The 13,258-nt window shown below is 37.6% G+C and overlaps 1 protein-coding gene across 4 annotated transcripts in view; it reads right to left on the reverse strand.

Annotated features, from left to right (window-relative positions):
• Window positions 1–623: 623 nt before the first annotated feature.
• Window positions 624–13,258, reverse strand: part of PPM1A (protein phosphatase, Mg2+/Mn2+ dependent 1A) — a 35,052-nt gene continuing 22,417 nt past the window's right edge. The window contains exons 5-6 of one of the 4 annotated variants that reach the window (XM_058854235.1): window positions 10,908–10,965; window positions 624–749 (exon numbers count right to left, since the gene is read on the reverse strand). In XM_058854235.1, the coding sequence (XP_058710218.1) occupies window positions 717–749; window positions 10,908–10,965 (91 nt within the window). In that variant the 3' untranslated portion in view covers window positions 624–716. Of the gene's footprint in view, window positions 750–869; window positions 8,637–10,841; window positions 10,966–13,258 lie in introns of those variants that run through there. The other 3 variants (XM_058854227.1, XM_058854240.1, XM_058854218.1) reach the window with 3 other exon arrangements.

Genomic DNA, 13,258 nt, shown 5'->3' on the forward strand with positions numbered 1-13,258 from the left:
GCTCCAGGTCACAGGTGACAGCAGAATCTCCTCCTGCCCCATCCCCAGGTTTAATTTATTTAGTCCATGTCAAAATCCTTCCAGCTCTCCCTGTAAAGATTTCCATGGATGACAAATGTGAGCTGGTTACATACAGGCTCATTTTTGCTTCAAATCATAAAGGCTAAACCCATATTTATTTTAGCCTTTAGCATCCCTTAATTCTTAGAAATTATATTACAAAGGTCTAGCTTTTATTTTACAGTACTGAATCTGAATCAGGGCAAAAGATAAAATGTTATTTTGCCCCTGTGTGATGTAGTGTTCCAGAAGCTGGGAATCCTAATCCCTCCCTAGTTCTCCTGAAAGCCCCAGACCAGGCGGCCTCTGGGGAATACTGGGGCTGGAGCCAAGCACATGCAGCTTTATCTTGGAATTTCAACATGAAAGGGAAAAAAAACAGCAAAAGGGAGGGAGTTTTATAATTGCAACTAAAAGTGATCACGATAAGCCCTTTCATTTTTTAAATTTAAATCTAACTCCCTTGAGCCAGAAAACAGGAGGAGGCCTGGAAAATTTGTAAATCAGGGACAGTAAAAGAGATGTGAGGATGGTTTGTGTAGCATCGCACTCAAATACACACACACGATGTAATTGCCTGTTTTATTTAGTGGAATCACTTTTTGTAGATTAGAAATATTTCCAATTCCCGTTTACTCCAATGCAAGCCTCCACCATCAACAGGCGTAACGCGGTTTGTTCAACTGATTCTAAACCAAAAAAAAATAAAAATAAAAAAAAAAAAAGGAAAAAGAAAAGAAAAATAAGTACAATCTCAAAAGTTAAGTTAGAAACTAAGTTCACACATTTTCTTTGGGACCAGGAATCTGTACATAGTACAAAATATACATTTATTGAACTTTCTGTAAACACACAGTTTGAATTGTGTAAAACTGTAAATAGTGGGTGAACTAGGTGGAGAATAATTTATTATATATTGTTATACATTCTACTTAAGGAAAATAGTTATGCTCTTGTATATTACTCTGTTAAATTTATAAATTCCATAATGAAGCTGTGTAATCTGCAAACATGCTTTTCAAGCTTAAATCTCTCCATTCGTAACACACATTTATACAGGTCATCAATGAAAAAAGTTACACTTTCCACAAAATAGATATAAAGAGGTCATGAATTTTCTAAAAAGACAGGCACAGCATGTCACTACAAACAAGACTCTTATGGTACGGTGTGGAGTCAATTCTGTGAGAAGACAGGTGAAAACTCTCTAATTCAGCATGTTTGTACGTGGTCTTAGGAACAAGACAGATGCTAGAACCCAAAAATCTTCACTTATAAAGATTTATATAATAGCTGGTCCTGGAAGTCAAAGCTCACACTTTTCAGATATCCAGCACTCCCTGGCTGGGAGAAGCTCAGCTTTTGTCTCCTATCAACTCTTGGTCACGAGTAATTGAGTTTTCTGAGGAGTGAAATACCTGGTACCATTTGCCAAGAATATTTGCATAATCCAGCACTTACTCCAAAAACTGGATTCCTGGCACCAAAGAGTTAGATCAGGTTAATAAATACAACTTTTGGTGCCCAAGGTCATCAGCAAGAACAGGCTGGGAAACCCCAGCTCCCAACTCCCACGGGCTGCAGGGTGTGAACCCGCGGAATGTGGGGTAACAGCATCCCAGCACTGGGGACTCCAGGGTGCAACACCCAGCTTCCAATTTCAGAGGCTGGAAATTCCAAATTGCAGCAGACTTCTCAGTCTGGCATCACTCAGCAAGAATAAAAAGTTCTCCTGTAAACACTGTCAAAGATCCCTTCATAGAATGGTCCATAGAGCGGTCTGGGTTGGAAGAGCCTTAAAGATTATCTAGTTCCAACCTTTCAGGAGTCCATCACTGGACATGGATATAATCCTATGCAAATTCAGGACATTTATTCCTACATTTTCAGTGTTTCATTGTCTTTCCATCCTGGATATGTCATTTTGGATTTCATTTATTTGCAGATAAAAGCACTGCATCAAGGATCAAACCTTTTGAACTGTGCTTTTCTGATGTTTTCAAAGCAAAAGAATTCTTAGACATTTAAAGAATTCAGAAATTATCTCAGATTAATCACACATTTTGCTCTAACATTACCACTGCCTTCCCTTTGGCTTTGAAAAGCTTTTTCAAAACCTAAACTGAGTAAAGATTACATTTGTTTTTCATTCCAAGAGAAGTGGGACAGTTAAGGCTCCAACAACACATGCAAAATTTGTATGTTGTGAGCAAAAGCTCCATCAACGTCACCAGGATGTAAAGTTAAGTTTGTGCCTGATTTTCCCAAGCCTGACCCTAATTTTCCCCTGTAGTGTGTACAAAAATATTGAGAGCTAGCCTGAAATCCCAACAGTGAAATGGAATTGGCTACCCAGTATTTGCACTACTCAGAGTGGCTGGAATTCAGTAACAGTGGAAATTAAACTCTGGACCTTAGTCCACAGGCACCAACAGAATAAAAGCATTGAATGTTTTAGGACCTGCCAGTCTGTTTTCTCATTTTTCTTAATAAATTTCTTTTTCAAAATAAGTAACAGTGGCAGCTCCTTCAACTCCAGAGGCCTCCTCACAGCACACGTGGGGAGTCCTGTCCACCTGTAAAAACCCCCCACTCCCACCAAGCTCTTCAGAGCAAACACTTCAAGGAGGCAAAAAGGAATTTCAGCTTTGCCTCAACGTTACTGAGCAAGCTGAGCAGTGCAGATGTCGTGCTCCTAAAGGAAAATGGTGCTGCCTGAAACAGCACCCACCCTTCAGATAAATGGCTGGTTACACAGTAGTAAGGACCATTGGTTTTATTCTTCCCATTTTGGGAAAAAAAAAAAAAAAAAAAAAAGAAGAAAAAAAAAGAAAAAAGTAAAATGAAGAAAGCAGGTGCCTAGCGATATTTTAAAAAGCATTTGGGCAGGAATCAGTTCAAGTTATGAGTAAAAATCAGGCTATGCATAAACCACTCTAGAAAGTGACACCTGTCATTCCACTTCTACCCAAGTTTTGACACTTTCCGATTTTCTTGGTTCTATAAAAGGCATTTTTGAAGTTATAAGCCCATTTACCTAACTTTTGTGGTGCAAAAGTTAGGGGGTTTTGTGGTCATTGCATTTAAAGCAAGCCTCTCCCAAAACACTTTCCTAAGACATCATTATCACTCCTGTTCCCTTAGCCTGGAAGCAAAGACTTTAGAAGAATGTGTACAAGAGATGGTGAAAATAAAGATCTGTTTTACTGCTACCCAAAAGGAACACCAAACAAAAACACAGAGAAAATGAGGAATATGCACAAAGCCTAACTACAGGTCAACAACTCTGACACAATCAGGAGATTAAAGCTCCAGACATTTTTTTCACATATTAAGTAAATGGTAGAAATATTTGCCATTTTTCCAGAAACAAACTGTCAATGGGAGACAATGTAAACTTATCTTTTAACATGTCTATATTTTTTTCTACTTTAATGCATTTAGCAGTCCATGATACTAAAGAGAAGCTTCAATTTTTCCTACAGCTTCCTGACCTCCTGTGAACACGTGCCACAGCCCAGGTGGCTGCTACCTCATTTACAAAGCAACGTTATCAGGCAAAATAAGGCCACAAAGTGCTTCATATGTGCACACCTGGGTCTGCAGAAAGCTGCAGACTGTGCAAGCACTCCACAGAAAAAGCTCACTAAAGACTAGATTCTCAGATCAGTATTTCAGACAGATTCTCTGATCAGTATTTCAGTTAAAATTATTTAGCCACAGAGTGATACTTTTAAATTCTGCTCCTTTTTTACAGCTTATAGCAGGAATCACATTCATTTTTACTTTTTTTTTGTGCTACAGTGTCCTGGAAATTCACATCTGGAGCCTCTTTTCACCACTTAAAGAGTCAAAACACCTCTCCAACCATATGGAGAGTTTAGACCCTGACCTGGTCTATAAAGGCTCAGGTATGATCACCTCAGACACAGGTGGGTGTAGGAACAAGGAGCCACACTTGTTGTCTAGGACACATTATTTTCATAGCTGGTGAAGCTTGGCACCAAGTAACAATTAATTTTCTACACAAGAATATCAGGTACAGCCCCTGTAGCTCTACAGTTTTGCTGTTCCTGAACCTATGCAAGGTACATCAGGTTTGTATCAAATACTGTATTTGCCAAAGGATGAGGAAAAGGGCACTGCTTTCCTAAAGGTTAGCCCCTTTCAGACATGGCCAAGTTTAAATACCAAGGAATTGAAACACACCCAGTCAATCTGTGCACAAAAGCAGCTCAGGAAGGTGCAGGTAGAGATGGAAGTGAACATCTTGGCATGATGAAATCCTGATGTACATTGAACTAAGGTAAACTGTAACACATCATTAACCTAATTGTGGCAGCCGCGCTGTCTCTCCCATAGGACAGAACTCCAAACCTCTAGAGAACACAAACACAGAGGAGGGTTGTCAGCACAGAACTCAAACACAAGACATTGAGACCGAAGTTTGAAGATTCCAGTTTAAAGAAAAGAAACATTTATCAAAGCAAAATGTTTAAGTGGGGAAAGATCTGCAAAGGCTTCAATGCTCCCCGCACAGGCCATCATTTATCTGGGTGTGGTTTCCCAAACTGCGGCAGGAGGGGTGGGGCAGCCATTCCTTTGCTCTCAATCCTGTCTCCCCACTCTCCATTTTCCAGCACCCCACAGCTGGATTATCAATTTACCCAGCTCAAGAGGACAGTTTTTTTCTTTCTCCTAACTGCACACCCATGTAAGGACAAGCACTGGCACAAAAAAAGGCAGTAAGGGAAAACTAGGAGCAATCTTTAGTCTTGGTGTAAGATCATGAAACCATATCCTTAGACCATAAACTACTAAAAATGGAATATAAATAGGAAATGTCTCCTATCCCAGTATATAAAATTAAGGTGGGATTCTTATCAGAGAATCAACTGAAGTGAAAACTGATCCCTAATTTTGTTATATCATCTTAAGCTTCCAACTCTTGAACTGAGTAAAATGGCTCAAACATGAGCCTATATAGTGACAGCACCAGCTCTGCAATAAATAATGTAATGGAAATTGAAATCAGTTTGCTACAAGTAAATGTTGAAAAGATCAGCTTTGGCACCTGCAGGAACTCTCAAGGTAAGAGCTACCATGACTCATCTGCTGCTCGGTATTCACCAGGCACCTCGCTGACACAACCTACGAGTGCAGTTCAGAGCAGTTTAATGACAAGCTGATGAAATTCCTCTCTCCAATTCTGACTCCAGCTCCAAGTTTAACTGAATGATGGCCGTGCCTCAAGGTCATGGTGGTGCAACTCCTGGGCCAGCTGAGAGGCTCAGGCTGTTTCTGCCCCAGCGCGAGTACCTGGGACTCTACGGATACAAAGGATTTACAAAGCCTTGCAAACCCAGGATCCTACTTAATGCCACTGCATTTAGTTCATCCAACATTGGTTTACAGCACATTTTGGAAGCCTCTGTCTTGAACATATTTTCAATGCTGAATTAGTGAGAATTATTTGGAACAGTTGTCTATAAAGCAGTTACAGGTATTCTCCCAGAACGATCAGTGAAACATTTAATCTGACTATAACAAAACTCACAGAAACTGTAGCCAGTGAAGCTGTCAAATGTAGAAGGAAAACAAAGTTGCATGGCATACGAAGCAAAGTAGCTTTACAAATGTCATTTCCTTTTAAAAACAAGCAAATCAGGACCATCCTATTTGAACATGTATTTAAAAATACATCTGTTAACATCACACAATTTTCATTTTTGTCACACAGGAATCTTTTTCCAAGAGGGAAATAAATAGCACACAATATTTCAAAGTAAAAATTGCTGCCTTGCCCCTGAGGTGCTAATGTTTTTAGCATTTAAAAAAAAAAAAAAAAAAAAGTTTCTGGTGCAAGAAGGAGATGCACAAAGGTGCAAAAGTGCCTTTTTCTTTTCAGAGCAGTGAAAAAAGTACAGCTTGCCTCTTTTCTAGAATGCTTTATATACTTAACTCGTTTATTCTGTAATCAAAGTCTGTATCTAAAATGGCAGTGTTTATGCATACATCAGAATTCAGTGCTCTGAGCTCATCAAAACGCTGAATGTAGGCGGGAGAGAGAAAGGCCTGAAACGGGCTTTCTGCCACTACCCTCAAACCTACTCACATCACCTGTAGCAACAGCAGAATTATTTTCTTTCTAACCTTAAGGAGACCTCGTCAGAAGAGGCTTCAAAAATCTCCTTTGTCACTGAGACAGTTTAAGTGATTATGGTTTGAAGTATGGCTTTTCACACCACAGTTTTGCTTCCGATTTTTAAAGTTTAAAACTCAAAGGTTCCACAGTCCAGTTCAAGGTTTTGCGGTTTCCAAAACTAAACTTTAGTCTCTATGAAAAAAAAGACAGAACTTAATCTGTCTAGTCCTAAATTAAGTTTAGCTTTTTGCACTAATACGCCATGTATTATTAAATATGCTCGTTAATTAGGTGCCTGTGAAGCTATAACTTAACATCATTATAGTTTTGCACTCTACAACAAAATTAGACATTTTAAGCATTTATTCATAGGTAGGTAAGGAACTGGTTCTTTAAGCAAAAATTGCTATAAATTTATAAATACAAATAGTGCTTATGTTTTCTTCATTCATGCTTGAACAGATTACAAACTGAATACAATGAAGTTACGTTTAAGCACCCCACATAGACAAGAGGGATAAAAGAAAAGTTTGCTGGTATATACTATACTTAGTTCCAAGACACTATAAGTTACTTTTTCACTGTTCAGTGTTCCCTAACTCTGCATTAGTTTTAAGGCTATATATACAAATATGTATATGTCAAAGTTAGGGAAAGACAAATATAGCAAAATGCATTGTACTACATTTTCCTATCAAAAAGTAATTATACACCAAGTTCTGATTCTGTTTAACTGCAGTAAATGTTACAATCTACTTGTTTTACTGATTTTCCTTTTGAGGAATCTGCCTACTAAATGAGTAAACTACATATTAAATACAATATTCTCAACCAAAAAGACAATACAAGGTGCACAAAACAGCAGTTTTGCAAACACGACTGACTTGAAAACTTAATTTTCGTATGCTCAATGGGAGAAAGCTAAGCTTAAATCAAATTAGTTTATTATCTTATAAAATTTTAAATTAGAATTTTAAACAACAAACAGTTAAATATTGTCAACATGCTATACCTCAAATCACAAGTACTGTTTAACCACTAGTCTCTCATTCTAAGTGGGTCAATTAAAAACACACACCATAAAATGTTAAAGATTGTCAGGCTTTGACAAATGTATTTTTATCAAACAGTAGGCAAATTCAAACCAATGCACATCTTCAGTAGGGAGGGGAAAAAAACCAAAAAACCAACACCAAAAAGCCTGAAAAAACCCACATTTGTAAAAAATAGGGTAACGGATTAATCCCACATCATCCTCTAGCATATGGCTATGTCTTGGGCAATAATCAAAATCCTTCCCATTTTAAAAATGGGCTACCAATTAAGAAAAATATTTTTCCACAAGTAAAATATCATTTACAATGGCACTGACATTTTAAAAGGCAGGAAAAGAAGGAATTACACATTTATGGGTAAATGTCTTGTTTGTTAAATCAAGCTTTATTGATAAAATGGAATTCAGAGTATTTTTCTTGGAACAGCAGCAGACCCAGCCAATCAGGATTGTAAAAATGCTGCAGACTCCTACTTTATGTAGAAAGTTGTCTTCGTGCTCAGTGATTAGAAGTTTCAGGTAAGGGCTAATGAAAAAAGAGGTGCAAAGAACCAAGGTGTTCAAATCCCAGGATTGGAACATATATGAACAGAATACTGTTAACAGGGCATGATTTAACTCCCACTGAACTCAAAATCACAAATCCCTTCGACTCAATGTGAGAGCAGGAGTGCATCCAAGAAAATGATATATGTTTGTTGAAGAATGTGCACTATTCCTATGTTATTTTTCCATTGCCAAGAGAAATCCACACTCTGTAATTTCTGGTAGGTTGCCCATGAGTTCAGCTTTCATATGAACCAAAAAGTTATCTTTAACAGTTTTGTGCACCTCTTGAGCACCTAGCTGGCTAGGCTGCTGCTCCTTGCAATCCAAAACCACAACATGATTTTTAAAAGGGATATATATTGTTGCATCACACAAGCCAAAACATTTCTTCTAACCTTTATAGTGATTTAAAGCGGTTCATAATTAAATATGAGCATTTTGTACAAAGACAATTGCACTTTACAAAAACAAAATCATACAACATAAATTGCTGGAGTCTGATTTACAACATGAATTTATGGTTTGAAATCACGTTTACAGAAGTCTGTTTTACAAAAAAAGATCAGTTCCTGGGCTAGATGTCGTACTGCTGTAGTCACTCTCACCAACACATCATATTCCCTTCTTTAATTAAGGTTGAGGATGGATGTTAAGAAGGGTCACTGAGGTTGGGCTGCACTTTCATTTGCAGGATGAAACGTGTATTCCACAGCTAGATGAGTAGTTTTACCACATATCATCAGTTGAGGCAGAATCCTTAAAGAAAAAAGAAGGAACCCTTTAAAGTCTGGAGTGCCCATCCTTGTGGCAATTTCTGGATAATCCAGACTGAAAAGGGTAAAGACTTAAATCATTTCAGGAGTCTCTTTTCTCTCCCATTTCAGAAACAGCTTTTAAAAAGTAACTAAACCCCACATATTCTTAATTAATGAAATAATAGAACCAAGAAATTCCAAAATATGACCAAGTGTTTCATCAATCCTGAAAATAAGATCCCAGGAATGTTACTCAAAAGCATTTCCAGAGCCTTTCTAGCTATTTCCTGAGTAGTCAGAAGTAACACAAAATGGATACACTCAGCTCACAGGTGTGAGAAAAGAGCAGGATGTGCTCATGCCATGTGTTATCACCATTATCATCTTTTGTGTTCTCAACCCTCCCTCGCTGCATGGGAAGATACAGACATCAACTGACACCCTGTTATAACTCAGAGCTATTTTAACACTTTTAATTTAAGGTTACAGAAGAGTAGTTTAGGCAACTGAAGGAAATTGTAATTTTGGATGGTAATAAAACTGCAAGGGGAAAAAACCTAAATGTATATAACAAAAAAAAAATAAATACTGAAAGCAGAGACATGCTGTGCTCCAAATCATAATGTATGGTCACATTACTTGGTATTTCAAACTATCCAATACCTGAATTTCCCAAAAAATCATTCCATGTAGGCCCACAGGCAACAGCAGATTTTGTATAATTACCACAAGCCTAAGAAATGTTTAATCAGTATTTAATTTTACCAAGTGTTTTTCAATCCATTTGCCTTCGTGTCAGGCCTGTTTTCTTTTCCCTTGCTTAGACTGCTCTACATCCAGCTTTCTCTACCAGCATCATCAGGTGGGCTCACAGGTTAACCATGAGCAAGTGGGGCCACAGTTCTGCAGCTGAAGTAACAGCTGAATCAGCAGCACAGGAATCAGGGCAAACTGCCCCTGTGCACCACCTTTGGTGCTTTCAGCATCACCTGCTCCTTTTCCCTAAGCAATTAAGGGGTAGGAGGGGCTTTTACAACAGCACATCCTGGTGCTTCCACAGCTACACCTCCCCATCATTACTGAGGCTGCAGGAGGTAGAAATATTACTCCTCTTCAAAGGCACTGCCTTAGTGACTCCTTGGAGAGGAAAGAGGCTAATTAAGTCTCTAGCAATGCCACACATGATAATTTCTTAGCACTTAAGTTCTGCACCCTTCATTCAAGCTTGCACACAGAATCCATTACAAACCAGAAAGGAACAGTTGGCACGGAGGTGTAGTTAAAAAAACACAAACTGAAATTGCCCTTTGCAAAAGTACCACCTCCAGCTTTTCCTTCAAGACCAGAAGTAGCAAAGGAGAGCAATAATATGAAAGAACAAAATGGTTTCAAGAATGAAGAATAAAAGTAGTGTGAGTAAAAATGCAGGAGCTGCTTGCCAACTCTTCCATATGCAAATTTCTGTATCCCAGTTGCCAACACGATCACAAAGTTTGTGTACTGTACATTTGTAGAACAGCAACATACTACAGAATATATTTTGAAGGTAAAGCATCCTCTTTCAGCCCCTATTTAGGAATTTTTATGCTAAAAATAGAACAAAGGCTGCCAAATAAAACTATTGCACAGTTGTAAAGCCAACACAAAATCTTTATGTCTGGCTGCATTTTGCTCGTGTCACATCCAAGCATGTAAGTAATTTCTGCTGGTAGTTAAAGGATCAGTTTAACAGCTCCGTGAGATATCGAACTTTCAGTGACAGAATGTTGTTTCTGGTGATCAAACTGCCACTGGAATCATGGTCATGTTCCCTGTTTGGTTTTTCTCTCCCCACATCTTAACAGTGGATTTATGTCCCTCTCAGCACTGACATATAGGAACCCAAATTCTGGGTTTTGTTTGCTTGCTGTAAGATGCTCTATGCTTAACAATTTTAAGTGTTTACACAGTCCATTTGGTAAACTAATATATTCTTAACACATCTGTTTAATCTTTAGATATAGCATTTTTCTTCTTGATATTTAGAGAAAAGTGTCTTCTATAAAGAAGGGGGGAAAAAAGCCCCCCATGACTCTTTCCACCATTTGGCAGTACTTAGAAACCCAAGCAGGATTGAAATAATGAAATTCCAGAGGACAAATGAATCAACCCTACTGGAGTTTTGAGATGATGATGCACAGAAGGCAGCAGAAAACAATTACAAAACACAGTCCAAAGAGCACAGCAGTGTTATTCCTTTCTTGGGGGAAGGGGTCTTTAACAGGAATTCGCAATATCCTTCTTTACAAAACAGCTAAAATAATTGGGGAGGGGGAAAAGAGAATGTAAGAGAAAAGATACTCACAGCATCATCGTTCCTGTAGGGGTTCAGTCTGTTATACACAGCTTCAATTACACTCCGTCTAGAGCACAAAAAAAAAACAAAACAAACCCACAAGATTTTAAGGCTGTGTTCTTTTTTTTCCCCCCCAAGTCAAATTCCCAATTTTAATTTAAATGCAAACTATAGAAGTTGCCAAATTCACAGAACCATGCTTATTGCAAGCTAGCACTGTCTTTAAACATTGCATATCTTTTTAAAACCTTTAGGCTCAAGACAAACAAGGCTGAATATCCCTCAGAGTTCAGCAGGAGAAGGGCACAACCTGACAGTCAGGTTCCTCACTTTGAAAAAGGGTAGCAGAAACCTCAGTGAACATAGAATGTCCTGGTCATCTGTGTGCCCAAAACCCACTGCAGTAGTGCCTCATTTATTATGGCATATATTAAATATTACTTCCATAGGGGAATGGTTTCTGGACACACAAAAATTAGATTCTGAAGTACATTTTTGTGTGACGTCCTAAAATGTACTTTTCATGTGCAACCATGAAAAACATACTTCTAGAACAGTGCTTTTCTACAATGATATGCCCAATACTCTCCTGCAATTTTTTCTCAAAAAATTAGAAAGCAAATTGCAGTTTTGTGTATTGTATCTTCAGATTGAGATAAATTTTGTCTGGTAAAAAAATATCAAAAAATTAATTCAAGCATTTTGACAGCTACCTCCTTTTAAAAAGGCCCATGTTTAGCATATTTAAGATGGCTTGAAATTAACCATGATTTCTGAGATTCTTGACTTTCCTAACACTGATGAGAAATAAACTGATAAAATATGAATACAACATTTGCAATCAACATGCAAATGAGTACCATGATTTTTATTTATTTCTTTTAACACAGAGTGAAAAACTGAAAGTCAAAAAAAACAAACAAACAAAAAAAAAACTTGAAAACTGGTAATAAAAAAAACCCCAAAACAATAAAAAAAAACCACAGCCAAATGTGAGGCTGAAGGAAGAAGCTGCCTTTGATTTTCCCAGTATATAAGGAAAAAACTTTGAAGGGAGAACAGAAACAAAAGAGGGGAGAAAAAAACAGAAATTACAGATCGGACTTTAAATGCAACTTTCTTTTGGATCCCATTCTGCAGAACCAAATAAGATGAAGTAGCAGACTGCAATACAAAACAAACTTCAAAGAACAACCTTTAAAGAGCTGATGAATGCATGCAGAGCAATCACAAAGGAGTGCAAGAGAAGAAAAAAGCAGATGACAAGCTTTGTAACCATCCTGCATCACAGAAGAGTCAGGAACTACCATGTATAAAAATCATAGTGAATGATTATTGGGCAAGAAAGACAAAGCTGGATTTAAAGCAATAAAATCAAGCAATTACACACAAAATACATTGAATATACGGATTGGAAAGCTTCCCACATCTTTTAAGAAATAGGTATCTTTGATTCTAAGTACAGGCAGGTTTCTTGGAAAGCTTTTTTTTCCTTCCAAATTAGCAATAGTGCTTTAAGTTACATCAACATCCAATTAAATCAGTATTTCTCCAAGCCCCTATTCAAACTAGCATCACTGAGCCACAAAATCCCACTGAAGTCACATCACTTCAGCATTTCTGCACAACCTTGATGCTACTTCTAGCCAAAGGAGATTAAGAAAAATCAATTTGTATGCTGCATTTCATGAGTAACTGACTCACTCATACTTCAACACTACAGCAGCCCATCCTACATAAATGCTATTATACTTTAAATTGCCATCTCTTCTCCTAGTCAAACAGTTCCTACAGGAACAATATTGTTTTCTAGAAGCCATCTTTACAGTTTTCACTTTTATCATTTATTCAGTTTATTAATTTATATTTTTTTCAATTATGTGCCTAAAGTCCTGAAGTTTTGGTGTAACAATATAAAAATCATACTCTGAAAGGTCAAAAATACTCTCTATTGTATATGCCAAATCCATTTTAACACAGCACAGGCTCATGAAGAACCTTTCAAACCAAAAAGCACTCGGTTTGGGATGCAACCAAGCTGAGCACATTGCTTCCTTAAAGAATGAATATTTGAGAAACCACTGAGCATCACTACTGAGCCCTTCAAGGACAAAGTCAGCTATATAAAGCTACAAATTTATCTTCCCACTTTTCTTTTTTGATAGATTTCTATCTCGCTTTCAGATTTGTCACAAACAGAGAGGAACATAAGCAAATTTTCAAGCAATTACATCATGGCTACAGACAAGAAAAGAAAGCTGCCAAGCAAAACATTTTATGCATACCACTTCTTGCTGAAAGTATATTATACTTCAACCCAAGTAATTAAAGTCAGAGCATGATTTTCACATCTTCAAATG

This window comes from Poecile atricapillus, chromosome 1 (genome assembly GCF_030490865.1).
Source record: "Poecile atricapillus isolate bPoeAtr1 chromosome 1, bPoeAtr1.hap1, whole genome shotgun sequence".
Lineage (NCBI taxonomy): Eukaryota > Metazoa > Chordata > Aves > Passeriformes > Paridae > Poecile > Poecile atricapillus.